Here is an 18,156-nt window from a genome sequence, read left to right as displayed (position 1 = left end):
GTAATTCAAGAGAGCAAATGGAACTTATGAATACTATGAATATTCCTGTGAATGATTCAGAATCTTATTGTGCAAATCCCAATAGCTATGAAACGTAATTAAACTATTTTGAGTGGCTATATGCGAAAGTTTCCCTATTATTTATTACCTTGATTATGAAGAAACATTTTTTAGGCAACCTATTTTATAAAAAAATTGGGAGTTATTTTTTTAAAAAAAAATTGGGGATAGAGGAAGGGGAAATGGAGAGAGGATTACAATTTGGGAATCAAACGTTTACCAACAAAGTGGGAAAAGTTTATTGTTCCCTATGTTTTATTTGGGTAAGATTTTTCCTAAGTTGAGGCTGGCAGTTTCCCGTGTCGTGTCGCATTAGAACATCGATATATCTAAAACTCAAATTCGAGACTCCTCTCCAACGATAACATAGTAAAATAGTTAGGTTAAAAGTGAAGGGGGAGAGTAAAATATAGAGAGAGGAATAGGAGAAGAAATATCCCAGTCCCAACTCTTTATCTGCTCTCTGCTTTCTTCCTCCCCAATTTTGAAGCTTCCATTTGAATAATAAAAATGGAAGTGATAATAGTATCATCTAACGCAAAAGCACCTTTTCACCCGCATACAAATCAACCAGCCATTCTCAATAACTCTGTCTTTTTGGGCCGTCGAGAGCTCTGCTTCGATAGCATTTCCTCTGTCTGCTCTGCTGATCCCATTAATTCTAATCCATCTACCTCTCCTTCCACTCCCAGGTACGCATATTATCTATCCTTTTAGACTTAAAGGACTCCCTACATTTTACTTAATAAGCAAAAATGACAAGATTTTTGACTAATTAGATGAATATGTATAACATTTAAATGAAAAAAAAAATGGGTCATGAGTGGTGAAGTCAGAAATTTTGTTAAGGATACTTTTAAAGTTTGGTATCTATCAGTTTAACCTTAAGAGGTTGCTCATTAAAATTAAGTACTCACTCAATATTTGTATTAACACATGATTTCATGACCCTTTTTTTTTTGTTGTGTCACAGGATTGGTGGAGATAATGGCAATTCTTTGATTGAGCAACGCTTCCCTTTTGCCACACGGAGGATGTTGTTAACAAGCTTTTTCATGTATTCACTTTATCATCCTTCAAGGTACTTGTCAGGTTCGCACGTTCTTACTGTTTTTTCTTTTCCTTTTTTTTACTTGTTGCCATTGAAACGCCAGCACTTGAATTGTGTGTTGGACCTCACAATTGTTGGATCAATCTGGGTTTTGTAGTCACATATCTCTTAAGACGTTTAACAAAATGATGCATATATTTGGCATTTCAGCTCCTTACTTGTATTCTGAATTTCCTTGCTTGAGAAAGATATTGGTTGTTTGTGAGCTTCCAAAACATAGCCTGTCTCACTACCAGGAAAAGGAGGAGTGTTTACGGTAGGTTAGTATAACATAGTGATAAACCTTATGAAAGTACTAAAATAAAGCTTTAATTGAGTGGAATGGATATAGAGAATTTGTATATCGACTCCATCCAACTAGAGGTATAGTTTATTGCTTATAGTAACAGGGAACCCAACTGTGGTTATGCAACTGAGCTAGCTCTTTCCCCCTAGTCCCCAATGAGCAAGACCCTATTCTTGTGTGGTTGGCTGCTGAAAAAATACAAAGCTTCATGATGAATTTGCTTCCTCCTTATCAGTTGTTGAGTTTTCGTCCTTTATTTGGGTTAACACCATGTAAACTACTATACTATATGATATACAGCACTTGCTTTGGGGGATCCGTCTGTCACAGTTGAACAAGTTACACCTTCTACTTTTCCTTCTGCAGAACTTTTCCCTTCCGAGGTTCAGTATCATCACCTGTTCAGCTTATTCTTTATTGTTTTTGTTATGTTCTGATATATAGATCACCGTTTATCTGGTACATGTCTAATTCGCAGGAAAGAGTTGTTGAGCTCTTTGAGAAGAACACTTACTGTGTTGTCAACATATTTGATGTAACCTTGAGACCAACGCTTAATGTTACTGGTATGGTTGAGGTAAATTTTATAGACACGTGCATGCATTTACTTTTCCATTTTCAGTGTTATGCTTATCAAATTTTTTGGTAATTTAGCTTTGTACTGCCTTGAAAATAAAGTTTCTCATGTCCATGGATTTTCTGTCTTCATCCATATGGTGCCTCAACCAACACACTTTTTGTCCCTTGATAAATAATCTATGTTTGAAAGCAGCTACATTCAATATGTTTAAACAATGGCAGATTCCTGAAGGAAATGGTTCGGGGATTATTTGGGACAAAGAAGGCCACATTGTTACTAATTATCATGGTAAGTTCACTTCAAATATGGTACCTGAGTGCATTAATTATTTGTGTAATATACTCCCTGCATCCCCATAAGGATGGGGTTCAGAGTCTGTGAATCAAACTGTCTAAGTTTTGGTGTGAAGTCGGAAATCAATTTTTCTTACATTTAGGGGTCTAATAAAGGTTTCATCTAAAAAATAGAATTGAATTCTATGACCCCAAAAACCAATTTCAGTGCGTTGGATGGGCTGTGCAATTCTTGGTTAAACAGTTTTCTTTATATGTCCAGTGATTGGTAACTCCCTTTCTAGAAACCCAAGCCGTGGGCAAGTAGTTGCACGCGTTAATATTCTCGCTGCAGATGGGTGAGTTGTATTCATTTTCAGCATATACTTAATGGGGATGATACAGCTTCATCCTACTCTCCATCTTATGCCTTCACTCTCTTTAATTTATTTTGTTTCTTTCTGAAGGGTGCAAAAGAATTTTGAGGGTATATTAATTGGTGCAGACCGTGCCAAGGATCTTGCTGTGTTGAAGGTAAGCATTATTTCCAGAATCCTATTTTGTCAAAATTTGGAGAATTCTTAAGTTCATGGGCTACATTTGCTTTAGTTATGACATCTTGTTCTTATCTCTTATAGCTATAGTTTAATTGTCATTTTTTCCTATTGCATTTTTCTTTTCCCTGTTGTCTCTATCTCTCTTTACCTGATAATCCTAGTAAATGTCCAGCTTCAACTTTTAGGTCATGCTCTCATTAAATCGTATTTTTCTGCAAGCGATTTAAGGATCTGCTGGGACATAGTAGAATGCATGACAATGGTTGCAAATGAACCAATGTTTGATCTGATTTGTTCATTCTATTTCTTCATTGGTATCACTAAGCAATGAAAGGTGTAGCTTGAGTTTTTCTAGACTTGTGATTGTCAACAGCAACAACAACAACATACCGAGTGTGATCCCATAGGCCACAAGTGGGATTGGGGGAGGGTAGAGTGTATGCAGAGTGAAAGAAGCTCTAACTAAAATACGAATAAAAGAGAAGTATTGACAACACAAATAGTAAGATAACCAAAGCAAAAAAAAGAACCGTAGTGGTAAAAAAATGTAGAATTAGATAATAATAATACTACTATTGAAAAGGAGAATAGGAGAAGATAAGGTGCTCCAAGCTATAGCTATGCTCTCCCACAAGAAAGAGAGAAAGCACTACTACTTACTAACCTTCTACTCTAATCCTCGATCTCCATGCTCTCGTATCTTAATCATGTCCTCGGTGAGCTGAAGATGTGTCTAGTCATCTCTTCTCAATTCTTCTTCAGTCTACCTCTACCTCTCCTTAAGCCTATCACTGCCAACCTCTCGCACATCCCTCATTGGATGTTTGTGCTCCTCTTCTTCACATATTCGAACCATCTCAACCTCGCGTTCCGCATCTTGTCAGTTGTCCCCTACGTACGTCACTACTACCTTGTCCCGTATATCTTCGTTCCTAATCGTATGTCTCCTAGTATGCCCACACATCCATCTAAGCATCCTTGTTTGCGCCTTTTTCATCCTTTGAAGATGTGAGTTCTTGACTAGCCAACCCTTTACCCCATACAACATAGAAGGTCTGATAATCACTTTGTAGAACTTACCTTTAAGTCTTGGTGGAACATTCTTATCATATAGGATTCCAGATGCGAACCTCAATTTCCTCTATGCCTCTCCATTACGATGTGTGACATCATTGTTTTATCTCCCCACATCCTTATACTTGAAGCTTCCTCTCTTGGGGATGAATTGTGTGTTGATCTTCACTTCCACATCTGCCTCATGTGATTGTCATTTACTTAAAATGGTTGATAATCGTTTTAAAGTTACCAGAAACAACTTCAGTTGATTCTTACAGAACAAAAAGATCAACCTATTTGTCCACATATTCCACAGAAAATTTGCTGTCTTTCAAAAAGGTGAGATGGAAGGCATCTAGATATATGTAGAGCAATCTTACAGTGGGATAGTAGTGGGGTGAAATGAGCTGCAATAAATGATATAGAGCAAAAGAGTGTCAGAGAGAGAGGTGGTTAGATATGGTGAGAATAACACTGTAATGCGTAGTGCTTTAATTGGAAAACTGGGTGGAACAGCTGAATGGGGTGAGGTTGCGATTATCATATTTCCTATGGAGGAAAATAATCCCAGTGCATTATTTTTATTATGCGATTACACATCCAGGAAAGAGCTGTATGCCCTATTTTTTGTTCTTCTTTTACACTCATATGGAATCAATATATTTAGAAGTTCTATTTGCTTGAGGAACTAGCATACAACATAGAAGTTGTTGATGTGCATTTTGGCATTTTCTTTTTTTTTTTGTTCTTTTTAACTCAAACTTACATTTTTGACACCTTATGACTTCACATCTTGAAATGCAAGGTGGAAGCTTCTGAAGACCTGTTGAGGCCAATAAGGGTTGGTGAATCTTCTTCTTTGAGAGTTGGCCAGCAATGTTTAGCCATTGGAAATCCTTTTGGGTTTGATCATACACTCACTGTTGGGGTTATCAGTGGACTGAATCGAGATATATATAGTCAAACTGGAGTGACCATTGGTGGAGGAATTCAAACAGATGCAGCCATCAACCCTGGCAACAGGTTTATTTTTCTGAACTTGTACTTCCCTTGGTAACGAATGCATTGCCTCTGATGGTGATAATCATTAAAGGTCTCTTTTGTCCTTTTCTTTTTCAACTTCTGTTCTGTGAATAAATATGTGTACCTTTCCAGCGGAGGTCCTTTGTTAGATTCAAAAGGAAACTTGATTGGGATCAACACTGCAATATTTACTCAGACAGGTGAATAGTTTTTCCATCGTTGTGTGGTAGACTGAAGATTGAGAGGAGATGACAAGAAACACTTATTTGAATGTTCGAAGTTTATCCTCTCCTGCTATTACTTACTCTTTTTCAGTACAACAGGGACATCAGCAGGTGTTGGATTTGCAATCCCTTCTTCAACTGTGTTGAGAGTTGTGCCCCAGTTGATCCAAGCTGGAAAAGTATGACTGTTGCTCTATTCGTTCGTGTCTTAGTTCTTGTCAGCTTTTTTTCCTGGTTTTCCAGAATTCTCCTCATCTGCATTTTGTTGCAGAACATCTCATCTTGTATTGGCGAATATTGCTTCATATTCTCACTTGAAATATAGTGGTCATTTGTTTACGTATATGTATGTCTTATGCATGTCAGGTTCTTCGTGCTGGTTTGAATATTGAAATCGCTCCAGACCTGATTGCCAACCAACTTAATGTTCGAAATGGAGCACTGGTTTTGCTGGTACATTTCTGTCACTATGACCCTGGGGGTGGGGAGACAGGATCTTTCAGAGTAAAACTCACGATATCTCTTTTGTCTGAATCTATTCCTGCTCTATTTAGGTACCTGGAAATAGTCCTGCAGCGAAAGTGGGACTTCTTCCTACTACCAGGGGTTTTGCAGGAAATATAGTGCTTGGCGATATTATTGAAGCAGTGGATGACAAACCTGTAAGTAATTTCTGACTTTCTGTTTTATGTTACACCGCAAGCTTCTTGTTAGTGCAAATTTGATGATATGAACATCGTCTAGGCTTCCGACCTGCAGGTCTAGAGTTTGAATCATCCTAACAATGATTGATTTTTGTTCCTCCTTGTTCTAAGCAATTCTGTATTTCTGAGATGCACACATTTCATGCTGTTGCAGGTTAGGAGTAAAGCAGAGTTGTATAAAGCCCTGGATAACTATAACATAGGTGATGAAGTTCGGTTAAAAATCCGTAGGGGCAACGATAACTTGGAGTTGAGCATAGCATTAGAGGAAAAAGATTCATGACAATTGAAGAGTTTTTGACAGCAATCTGTATCGAAAAGCGGAAATGTGCGAGCAATGAGCATGTTACATGGATATGCTGCCAGCAGAATGTATCACTTGTAAAGTATTTTAAGTCACCATTGAAGGAGGACAAAATGAGTAATCCTTGAAATTCTTTTGCATCAATTTATAATAAGGTTCTTATTTCTTCTCTTACATATATATATATATATATATATATATCTACACGACGTGTGCATAGTATTTATACAAAATCCTTGGAAGGCTGAGAAGTACTTCGCGACTCTTATAGAAGTATTGAAATTGATAATATGGTGTAGTATGCTCCTTGATAAAATGGTGCTGATAAACATCTTTTCTATTAAAATGACCTAATTTCCTAAGCTATTAACAAAAAAGATACAAGTGTAAAAGTATTTTTGCATAACAAAGGATGAATGAAGAAAATAGACTGTGGAAAATTAATAAGTTATTTAAAGAAGAGTACTTTGAAAATTACAAGATGTTAGGAATAAAGTCATAAAAAGTTTGGTAAAACAACAAAGTAGTATAAATTTTAGGAATCACATAGTTTTAATATGAAATTACAATCTATCCCTATTTAGTTTGTAATTACATTAAAAGTAAAACAAATTGGATACATAATATATAGCTCAGATACATTAAAAACTAGCTCGGATACATTATAAAATAATTTAAAATTAGGAGAGAAATAACGGATTTTAAAGGTTTTTAGAAATAGAAGGGAATATTAGAAATAAGGAAAACATAAGACGTATATTTCAGTAATTTTTCCAACATGCTATTAACGAGTAAAATCTTAGGGCCCGTTTGGCCATGCAATATAGCATCATGATATGGAATCATGATATGATATCATAATATGGAATTATGAGATGAAATTGAAGTTTTGTTTGGACATGCGATATGAAATTTTTGTGTTGTACATTTTCTCATAAATATAAGAATCGCATAAGTTGTAAAACTATTAAAATAGCCCCAATTGTTTATTCAATCTTACCAAATATACAAAAATTTATAAAATCGCATAATAAATTACTACAAAACTATTTGTTCTCCACTTAAGTAACTGATTCATCTAACTTTAATTCAATAATAAAAAAATTGAACATTGTAGTGTATTAGTCTTTAATATAATCCTCCTACATAGTACGAACAATTTCCTCACGTTGAACTTGCATTTCTCGATCATGTGACCGAGAAGACGAACCAACATTGTTACTTTGAGCCATTTGTTGGTCAATATCATCCGCAACTATATTTTCATGCTAATAGACCATAATATTTCATCAGTCCTTTGGTATTCTTGCAAATTTATTACTCAACAATTGGTTGGTGTGAGTTAAAGTGACTATATGTTGGTGAGAATAATAAATTTTATGTCCGTGAGAATAATAAATTTTAAAAAGTAAAAATGTGATTATAAATTTTATTTACATATGAAATAAATTGTTAGTAGATATAAATGTGGGTTGTTTTAACAAAATATAATCTTGTGGATCAATTTTTATATTAAAAATATCTCAAATCATGATATGGAATTCCCATATCATGGTTTTTGGAGAATATGAAATCACATCTCATGCTATGGAATCATGAGATGAAATCAGCGTAAAATCGCATGTCCAAACGTTGATTCCATCTCACGATTCCATATCGTGATATGGCATCACATGGCCAAACGCCTACTTAAGTTGAGGTGACAAACTTATAATCGATATCAAGTTATAAGCAATTTTTGCATTTATCAAATGTGTAAATAAATAAAAATTACTTATATATTAATTTAAGGAAAAAATGCATGATATACCTCTCAATTTTGTCATTTAGAGTTGATATACCTCTACTGTTATACAAATGACTTGCATATACCCTTTTCCTCTGACAAAAGTGAAAAAATTAATTTTAATTATTTTAAAAAAAAATATAACCCCATATGGGTATATATTCAATCCTCCTCATACACATTTTTTTTTTCAATGACTAATTTAAATTTATTATTTTGATGGTCAAATTTATTTATGTTTCACTAATTTTCTTGTAAAATTTACTATAGATGACCCAATTTTTTTTTTCAAATACAACTAATGAACTAAAGTAACACTATTGTCGAAAAAAATAGTTTTAAATTATAATATAGCCACAAAAAAATTAGTTTTAAATTTTTTCTTTACACTAAGGAATGAAAGAAAAAAAATAAAACAAGAATAAGAAACTCAAATAATGATAATCAAAGAAGTCAAAAAACAATTTATGTATGAAAAAGATTAGAATATACCTTGAACTTTGCTAAAAGGATCATATACTCCTACATGAATTTTTTAAAAATTAAAAGTCAAAAATATATATTTAAAACTAATATTTTCACTTCCGTTGAATGAAGTGTATATGTGTGCTCATTTTGTAATGGTAGGGGTATATGTGAGTCGTTTGTATAGCAGTAAGGGTATCTATGAGTCACTTTCACAACGAGGGGCATATCAATTCCAAATGACAAAATTGAGAGGTATATCAAGCCTTTTTCCCTTGGTTTAACTAGTTTATAGTAACATTAATAGATCTACAAACAATACTATAAGAAAATGTTTGAAAATAAACTACAAAGTCAAGATGGCCGAGTTGGTCTAAGGCGCCAGTTTCAGGTACTGGTCCGAAAGGGCATGGGTTCAAATCCCATTCTTGACAATATTTTTACAACTATTTGTCCAACATTTTTACAACTTTTTTTTCCCAAACACAAGTCTCTTGGTTTTGTCTTATTAGGAAAAATGGCACTCTTAACAACCTCAAGTAAAGAACATCACATTTTCTACAAAATATGACCTTGATGACATATGCTCATAATAAACCCTAAAAAAAAGCTATAAAAATAAGGACTACTATTAACAAGGGAAGAGCAAAATAGAAGGATCTACATGTATTTTCCTATGCAGAAAACTAATGCTGCTTAATTTATTGTGACACCACACTAGTTGATCTGTTGTTAGCCTGGACATATTAAGAACCCTAGTAACTAATTTCATGTCCACTTGAGAGAAAAAGTACAACACTTGATCTGAATCATTTTCTTTGTTCTTCTTGAACCTCTTCAATATGCAACACTCACCTTTCAAACCATCTTTGAGTTTCTTCTCTTTCTGCATTCCATAACAATAATTAGACAATGACCTTAACCTCGATAGTCGACAAAATAAATGATTTTTTACACTATCAGATCACTTACGGATAACCATGAGACTAGTATTTGCGAAAAATAAGTCGAGTTATCTATTACATCATGTTAAGATACATTAATAATGTAAAAATTCTTTACACGGTTAGTTTAAGTTACATTCTCGACAATACTCCCTACATCTCATTTTAATTGTCGTTTCACCTCAAGAAACTATGTCAAAATAATTGTCACTTTAGAAATTTACTACTAAAGTTGATAGTAATTGTTTTCAAGTATACTCTTAACATTAAGCACCTAAAATATTTAAGAGAGAAAAAATAAATAGATAACTTAATAAACTATACCTTATAGTTATTATATTTTCTTAATGAGCATGAAAAAAAAGCTAAAGTGACCATTAAAATAAGACGAACGGAAGGAGAATCAGTTGAAAACTAAGAATTTACCTTTCCAAGACTTTTTTGGACCTCCATTAAAAGCTCTAAATCTCCCAAGTCTTTAATAAGCTCTTGATGTTGTGTTCCCTTTTTACCCTTCACCATCATGCTTGAGCAATTTCTATCAGCTCTAACAAATTGCCAAAATATTCTTATTGATTCTTCCACTATCTCCACCAACATGTCACTTGTAATGCAATATTCATCTCTCTCTCTATCTCTACCCTTGTTTTTGTCTTTGACTCTGTCCTCTGCTCAAATCGAGTTTAAGTTTTATGTATCGAAAATATAAAACCATGTTACGTATAAGAATGACAATTAATCATGTCATTTTTTATATTGTCAGTGTACACAACTTAAAACTCTTTTGAGATGCTTACCTCTTATGAGAGGAACTTGAAGAAGATTACGAAGATCATATCGACTCTTGATGTAATATTGAACTCTAGGCCCTTGAAAATGTTCATTTTCTATAAATCTTTGTATGAGAACTTGAAATTGTTGAAATTCTCCAGCAACTTCATTATACGTATGAGTACCACGAGGGTCAGAATCCCATAAACTTAAAGCTTTTCCATATTGCCAATGTAGAAATTCCCAAGAAAGACACATTTGTCCAACATATATCACTTCAAGATCACTCTGCAATTCTTCGATAAACTTTATCATAGGGTCAATATTGTCATTATGCCTTTTGTGTTTGAATAGCTTAATATTTTGTGAAATAAGAGATTTTAGTTTTGGACCTGCACGTCTTTGCCTTGACACACATTGAAATGGATCTTTTAGTGGATCTTTCTGTAGATAACCTGTAAAATTTATAAAATATCTCTTTTTAAAAATGAATTAATACAAAAAGTAAATATACACATTAAAATTTTTACAGGCATTAGTTAGTTGTCATTAGATTCAATGTCACTATTGCTATTAATTAATTGCTACTAAAAATCCATTTTTGACGTAATGTCTTTTCGCTCGCACGTGCCTACATTTTTTTGTTGGTATACATCATTTATTCAATGCTTTAAATTTCATTTTGTACTGAGTTTGGACAGCAGAGCTAACCAGATTTTATGGATCATGGTTATAAACTTTTGAATGATTAAAGATTAGCTGTTCTATTCATTTAACGTAATTACTTTCAAAGAAATATGAAGATGGCCATGAATAACAACCAATTGTAATAAGTTCACCAACTAATAAAGCGACGAAAAGGAATGATATTTTTCCAGCATTCTAGTGATAGATGAGTCAAAATCATGACAAATTGTAATTTAGACTAAAGTGATTTTATTTTCCTATCTCCCTAAGCTTTAGTTACTTGCCGGTCAATAATTTACCCAAACCTATGCCAGTCAATGAACTAGCTTAAAGTCATGGGAGACTAAGGTTCAAATATCATATGAGACAAAAACTTACAAGTGATTTTTTTTTAATACGTTTAAGCTTTGGTGATCAAATTTATCTAGTACCACCTATCAGGATATAAGAAAACAACTACCTAATGAAATTAAAAAAAAATATGTTCAAGCTAGCAAAAGAAAAAGGAATGATGTTTTTCATGGTAATTATGAAGAAAATTTGAAAATAATGTAATGCATGAAGAGTTGTTACTGACCTATTGCATACATTTTCTGGTACGTCAATATGTCGAATTTGCGCATTCTTTCTCTATAACTCTTGTAGAACTTATGAAGTTCACTCATACAATCTTCGCGTTGCAACTTTTCATCAATCTTCCATGGCTCTAAATCTTCCCATTTTAGCGTATTTGATTCTTCCAAAATAGTGGGAAGTCCAGTGTCTCTAACTTTTCTAAGTTCCAACTTTAATTGTTCCATCAATTCTTGATGTTCCCACAAGGTTTCCAAATTATTTGCATCGTCATTTCTTGACTCGACATTTTCAGAGTCCTCGGAATCACCAAATAGCTTGTAAGAATTTTCATGAAAATCATCCTCAGATAAAAATTGCGGTGCTTGATCTTGTTCTAATTTCCTTAGCTCTTCCATTATATCACTATTACTATCATCATCATCAGATTCTTGATTTTCCTCTGACATTTCAGGATCGTTTACATTATCAAGTTCAAATTCGTCACCAAAGTCTTCGTCTGTCAAGAAGCCATCACTAAACGAATCAACTAATTTGTTCATCAGATAACAGATATGATCAAAACCAGTTGATACAGTATCAGAATCAGTAGATATAGAATCCTTTTCTGATTGAAACAGAGAATCATCAGTAAAATCTAGTTCCTTCAGAAATTGTTCTGTTCGAGTATCTGATTCTTCTTTCATGGAATTCATTTCCTCTGTTTTCTCCGTTTCGTCTTTATCACACTCTAAATTACACAAATCCACTTTTTCTTCCTCATTTATTTCATGTTCATCGCACTCTAAATTACTCAAATCCCCTTTTTTGTCTTCCTCATTTATCGCCTCGATATTACTATGAACTTCTTTCAAATCCTCTGTTTCAACAACCTCTGCTTTTGTTAGCGATTTGATGTTGAATGTAGAGCTAACAAATTCAACCTTGTCTTCCTTGCTTTTACAAAATTCTTCATAGGTTGGGAATTTAAATGTAAAATTAAACTCTGTTTCCTTCGTCTCTGAATTTGGGAATTCAGAAACATCCTTAAAAACATTAGATTCATAACCCAACTGCTGCTCTGTTTCTGGAAAATCATATACTACTCTCTTATAGTCATCTTTAAAACCTGAATTCTTATTTAATGGAGCCTTACACCACCTTAATCTGCGTGATTCAAAGGTATGAAATTAAAAAAAAAAGGGTATTGGAAAAAAAAAATTGAATCTTGATTTACAAGAAGCGACTAATAATTAAAATACCTGTGGACAAATGTGGTGATGGAGTTGAACAGAGGAGACAAATAGAGGGAAACAAAGGCAAATACAGTAGCCAGCGGCAAAAACAAATTTTGATAGAGGAAATGAGAAAGAGAAGCCATATTCAGAGAAGTAAAGGAGAAGAAGTTTGATTAAGATTAGCCATGGATTTTGATCAATTCGAAAATTCAGGCGGAGAGGGAAGAAACAACAAACCCCATTCAAGATTTTCAAGCAAATGAAGACTAATTGGACGTAGAAATTCAACCTAACTGTGAAAATTCATGGATTGGACAGATTTAGGAGCAGAAAATGAGGGGAAATTGAGTATGTTATTCTTGAGAAATTTGTGATGTCCACATAATGGGGAATTGACAGTTGAGAAGTCCCTGTTTTTGCTGCATATTTTCTTTGAGAGAGAAGGGAAAATTGGGGTAAGTGAATGTTGACATCTTCTTCGTTTCTCTGTTTTCCAGGAATTAGGGGCTTACGTTGCATATTCTTTCTTAAGCCAAGTGTCTTTGACACTATGGTATAGGTTTCTTGAAATTTGGCAACTAATACTCACTCCATTTACTTTTAATTGTCATATTGCATTTTTTGAATTATTTGTCATTAAAAGATAAAGACAGAAGAAAACTCTTTTTTTTTTCAAAGTTGGTGTTGGGAACTCGATCGGACTAAGTTTAAATTTGTGTCTAGTGAAAGTGTTCCCTCAATTCCATGAAGGTTTGGATATGAAACTTTTGACGCTTTGTAAATTTAACCTACACCAGGGGCGAAGCTATGTTGGTGTTACGGTGTCCAACTAGACATTCCTCCTCGAAAAAAAATTACAGCATATATAAGTCAAATCTTACTTTATATATATATATATTATTGGTACGTATATAGAGAATTACAGACTAGATCTGAGTGGATAAAAATAAAAGAGGCATTAAGCCTATATCTAGAAATATTAGAGACTAGAGACTTAACCGACAAACTTTGTAATCACGGGGGTTTATATTCATCAAACAGACCGACCCTAGTCACCCCAGAATTATTAAGCGCATTAAAGTGAGAATTATATAGTATAGATAATAATATCGAACAAGCAAATAGACGCATAGAAGTCCAAAGGAAATATATTAGTAAACTAAATTTTCAATTAGGATAAAGCAACTTATATAAGTAATAGTATATATGCCATCTAGAATATATAAGAAAAAATTTAGGCCATACGAAAAACAGGTTATAATTAACCAAGAATATCATTGGTATCTACTGAGAATAAGACAAAACTATTTAGAAATATACGACTTCTTAATAGAGCAAAACCAGTTATATTTAGAACAATTAGAATTATATTCAGATTTATTAACACCTCCACAAATACTGTTTATACACCAAGAATTAAGACAAGCTGATTTACAAATATCTACAATAGGAGCTAGAATTTATCATTACATAAAAGAAATTAGAATAGAAAAACAGAACTTTATTTTTAGCATAAAATAGGAAGTATTAAGAGGTTAGAATACTTAGATTTAGAATTAGTTTCAGAAAAGAAATATCGAAGACTAAAATTTGGTTCAATACTTAAGTGTAACTTTACAGAAGGAGAACATATCCTACATAGTGATAATCAACATTTAAATATTATTACAGATTTAATAATAAATTTAGCAGAACATAGTCAGTCTAATGACGATAGATTCCTAAAACTAATAGAGACCATAGAAAGCCTGCAGCATAGACAAAGCAAATCATTAGAAAAAATAGAACAAAATTTTGATTTTCTAAAAAATCAACAACTAGATATAATTTCTAAGGTACAGACAATAGTAGCAAATAAACTAATTGATAGAAATCCACTAGAAATAATAAATAACCAACTAAACAACCTTTATACAGAAACAAAAGAAATTAAAGAAGAACTAGGAAAGCTTAAAGACTTAACCCTTTCATGAACAACTTTTTTTACAAAGAAATACTTAGAAAAACAGCACAATTTCAAGCTAACCCTGAAGGATTATCAAACTATACTCCACCAGGCAAAACAGACTTAATAAGCGTAAAACAAAACAATCTAATAATTTTTGCTTTATTAGAATTAAATAAAAACCTAGAAGACCAAATATCTAAAATAAATAAAAAATTGGATACTTTATTAGAACCCAAAATCCCTACTAAAGAAGATAAGCAAGAAAACGATATACAAGCCTTAATAGAACAGCTCAAAAAAACTGAAATAACCCCACAAAAAGATAGACTTAAAAGAAAAGAAAAAGCATGGACCTTTTTTCAAACAGGAATAGAAATTCCCAAGAAAGACAAAAGACCAGTTTCTCTCAAGATAGACTAGGAAACAATATGCTAGCAAGAATAATGAATAACTCATCTAGACCAAGTAGTAGTCAACAGTTAGACGAACTAATAGATGTAGATAGAGACATAGAAATATTCAAACAAAATAAATTAAAATTATTAAATGTAGGTATAATGGGAAATAAAGGAATCAAACTAATGAACCCTCTAAAAATAAATTCTGAAGAATATGCAGGTAGAGAATGGAATTTAGAAAAATTCTGTAAAAAAGAAGTATTAAGACCAAACGACCACCTCACATATACTAATACTAAATGAGAGACATCAATCAGATTCACTGATTATAAATATACAGATCAAAAAGAAATAGATGAAGATTTAGAAGATACTGAATCAACCGTCAATATGGAAGGTATGAATATTCAAAATATAAATGAAGAGGACTATGAAGTAGACCTATCAATAGCAAAGGCTAAAGAATTACATCAAGAAAATAAAACAACTTTGTTTAAATGTAAAGGTTGTAAATTAAGAAAAATGGATATCTCTACAGTCGAAAAACACTTTAAAGAATGCGAATTTAGAACAGATAATTATAGGTATAGACAAAAAGACGACACCCAGGAAGAAAGCGACGATGAGACAACTCGAAGTTTAAAAGAATTTATGGAAATCGCTTCTTCTAGTTCAAGTCCCTTCCAAAAAACAACCCCTATAACACCAGTAGAATATACTATAGGTAATTTACCACGACACCGGGTATACTGGCAAGATCCGGCAACAGAACCAGAAATGATTAGACCAATAGGAATAAGAATGCCAATAGAAGCCCCTATCAAACTTCAAGATGGAGGAGATAGAGGAAAAATATTAAATATAGCAGCTCATGACCCTCAATTATGGAACTCAGTAATAGACGTATGGAAAGGAATAGTGGTAGCAGATTACATACATCACTATAGTGAAACATATGCAGAAACTATGTATAGATACATGTAAACCTTTTTAGGAGAATCAATCAAAGGAGTATGGGAAGCATACAAAATAGCTTACCCTCAAGAATTTCAAGAACTAGTAAATATGGGACCAAACCCATATAATTTCACTAATAAAATACATAGCCTAATAACAGGAGAAGACCCTAATAGCGGATTAGTAGTGCTACAAAAGAATGCACTAATAAAATTAAAACAACTTAGTATTACAAATTGGAGCTATACAAAGAATTTTTTAAAAGACTACTTTTACTATTGCGCTATAAGCGGTAATGCGTTTGACCAAAGCCTGGGAAAAAAGCTTTTCAACAAACTTCCTGGAGCCCTAGGAAGAGAAATAGAAGAAAGATGGAGCAAAAGAGAGGGAGTAATGCAAAATCCAATTGCTAACTGGTTTATTGGACATAAAATACAGCATGTTATGGAAATATTACAAGAAAAATGTACAATTATACAAATACAAAAACAATTAAAATAAAACGAGACAGATTTTTGTAAAAATATATACACAACGCAAAGCTATGATCAAGGCACCCCAAAAAGAAAATACAAAAAGACATATCAAAATAACCAAGACTACAAACCAAGGAAAAAATATTATCTAAGGAAATCTACGGCAAGAAAGCCTTATTTAAATAAAGATAGACATGTAAGGAAACATAATAATAATAGAATCTATAAAAATAGACTATCCTGTTTTACATGCGGAAGTGAAGAACATCTAGCTAATACTTGTCCAGGCAGAAATAATAGTAGAACAAGAAATGCTCAACTTATAGAAGATTTCCAAGAAACCCTGATAAGTGTAGATGAATACATGTCAGATAATGAAGGTATATATTCAGTAATAAGTATATATGCTTTAGAAGGAAGACAACAAGATTCGTCTGATTCAGAAGAAGAAACTTTAATAAACGAAATAGGATTAGAAAAATTAGACTTAAATATCAAAGATTTTACATTCGTTAATATACTATGCGATCACCAATTTTCCAAAGGAAAAGGTTTAGATAGTCAAAAATGCTTTAATTGCACAGGATACCCCAGTAAAGATAGAAGAGCTAAATGTATGAATTGCTAAATAGAAAAATGTCTTATGTGCATCGATAGGATATTTAACATCAAAGTAATGGACCAGACAATAAGCACAAAAGAAAAAACAGTAATATCTTTAGAAAAAAAGATTGATAGTTTAGAAGACAGAATAAGTAAATTAAGAAAAAGGAAAAGAAAAAGTAGAAGGAACAAAGCAAAATACAACGTCAGAAGAAGAAATCGAGCTCTTAAATGAAAAAGAGGACCACAAATCGTTTGAAGGATTAATTTGTAATGAAGACAAGAAAATTAATACTATCAAAATATTAACAAGAATAAGAATTCAGAATTATGAAATAGAAACCTTAGCTCTAGTAGACTCTGGATGTACAAAAAGTATAATAAATAGAAGTATCTTGCCTTCAGAAATAATAAAAGAATTTTCTGAGCCACAAAGCGCCATGCAAATGGATGGATCTTCAAATATATATAAACATTATGTTAGTAATGCTCAAATAAGTTTTTTAAATACATGTGCAGATTTCTATAAACCCACATATAAATTAGAAAAAATATGGGTGAGAGATTTAAATATTAGAATAGACTTTGTTTTGGGCTTAGACTTCTTATTGCATAACAACGGGAGCTGTCTCCTTACTAGAGACGGAGTAATATTTTCTAAAAATATAACTCAAACTTCCATAACAACAGAACCAGTTCCAACAAAATCAAGATATCTTAAAAATACTGATAAATCTAATATTGATACAAATACATTAAAATGTAATAAAGGAGAAGAGTGCAATTGTACTAAAATACATGTTATCAAGGAAGAAATTAAAGAAATTGAATTATTAGAACTAAGTTTATCTGATATAGAAATAGATAAAAGTTATGATCAAATAGAAATAAATACAGAACTTTATAACTTCCGAAAAGGATTACAACATATAGGAGTCATAAAAAATCATAAAGACTAGAGGAAGTAATTTCTCATTTTAGATAAATTAGAAATAATTGGAGAAAGACCCCTGAAGCACTGGGAAGCCAATCATATAACTTGCAGACTTGACATTATTAACCCAGAAGTATACTGTTAAAACTGCTTCAATAGAATCCACAAACGAAGATCTGAGAGAATTTGAAGATCAAATAAAAGAATTATTAAATTTAGG

At 32.6% G+C, this 18,156-nt stretch overlaps 2 protein-coding genes and 1 non-coding gene across 3 annotated transcripts; 2 read left to right on the top strand and 1 right to left on the bottom strand.

The window, feature by feature from the left end:
• Nucleotides 1–435: 435 nt before the first annotated feature.
• LOC102604649 (protease Do-like 8, chloroplastic) lies at nucleotides 436–6,351 on the top strand. Its single transcript, XM_006357051.2, has 13 exons — nucleotides 436–752; nucleotides 1,034–1,152; nucleotides 1,758–1,840; nucleotides 1,936–2,034; nucleotides 2,259–2,325; nucleotides 2,593–2,668; nucleotides 2,777–2,843; nucleotides 4,728–4,945; nucleotides 5,078–5,145; nucleotides 5,269–5,348; nucleotides 5,536–5,622; nucleotides 5,724–5,831; nucleotides 6,028–6,351. Exons 1-13 carry the CDS (start codon nucleotides 571–573, stop codon nucleotides 6,154–6,156), a joined length of 1,383 nt encoding a protein of 460 aa, XP_006357113.1. The 5' UTR covers nucleotides 436–570; the 3' UTR covers nucleotides 6,157–6,351.
• A 2,430-nt stretch (nucleotides 6,352–8,781) lies between these two features.
• TRNAL-CAG (transfer RNA leucine (anticodon CAG)) lies at nucleotides 8,782–8,862 on the top strand. Its single transcript has one exon. It is a non-coding gene; the product is annotated as a tRNA-Leu (tRNA).
• LOC102604323 (uncharacterized) lies at nucleotides 8,796–13,100 on the bottom strand. Its single transcript, XM_006357050.2, has 5 exons — nucleotides 12,645–13,100; nucleotides 11,408–12,549; nucleotides 10,170–10,598; nucleotides 9,799–10,040; nucleotides 8,796–9,314 (listed from the first exon to the last, which is right to left on the bottom strand). Exons 1-5 carry the CDS (start codon nucleotides 12,761–12,763, stop codon nucleotides 9,060–9,062), a joined length of 2,187 nt encoding a protein of 728 aa, XP_006357112.1. The 5' UTR covers nucleotides 12,764–13,100; the 3' UTR covers nucleotides 8,796–9,059.
• Between the last annotated feature and the right edge of the window lie 5,056 nt (nucleotides 13,101–18,156).

Source organism: Solanum tuberosum, unplaced genomic scaffold, assembly GCF_000226075.1.
Source record: "Solanum tuberosum cultivar DM 1-3 516 R44 unplaced genomic scaffold, SolTub_3.0 scf00241, whole genome shotgun sequence".
In the NCBI taxonomy this organism is placed as follows: Eukaryota; Viridiplantae; Streptophyta; class Magnoliopsida; order Solanales; family Solanaceae; genus Solanum; species Solanum tuberosum.
The sequence above is the reverse complement of the archived record's forward strand: the minus strand, read 5'-3'. Positions and strand labels throughout refer to the sequence as shown.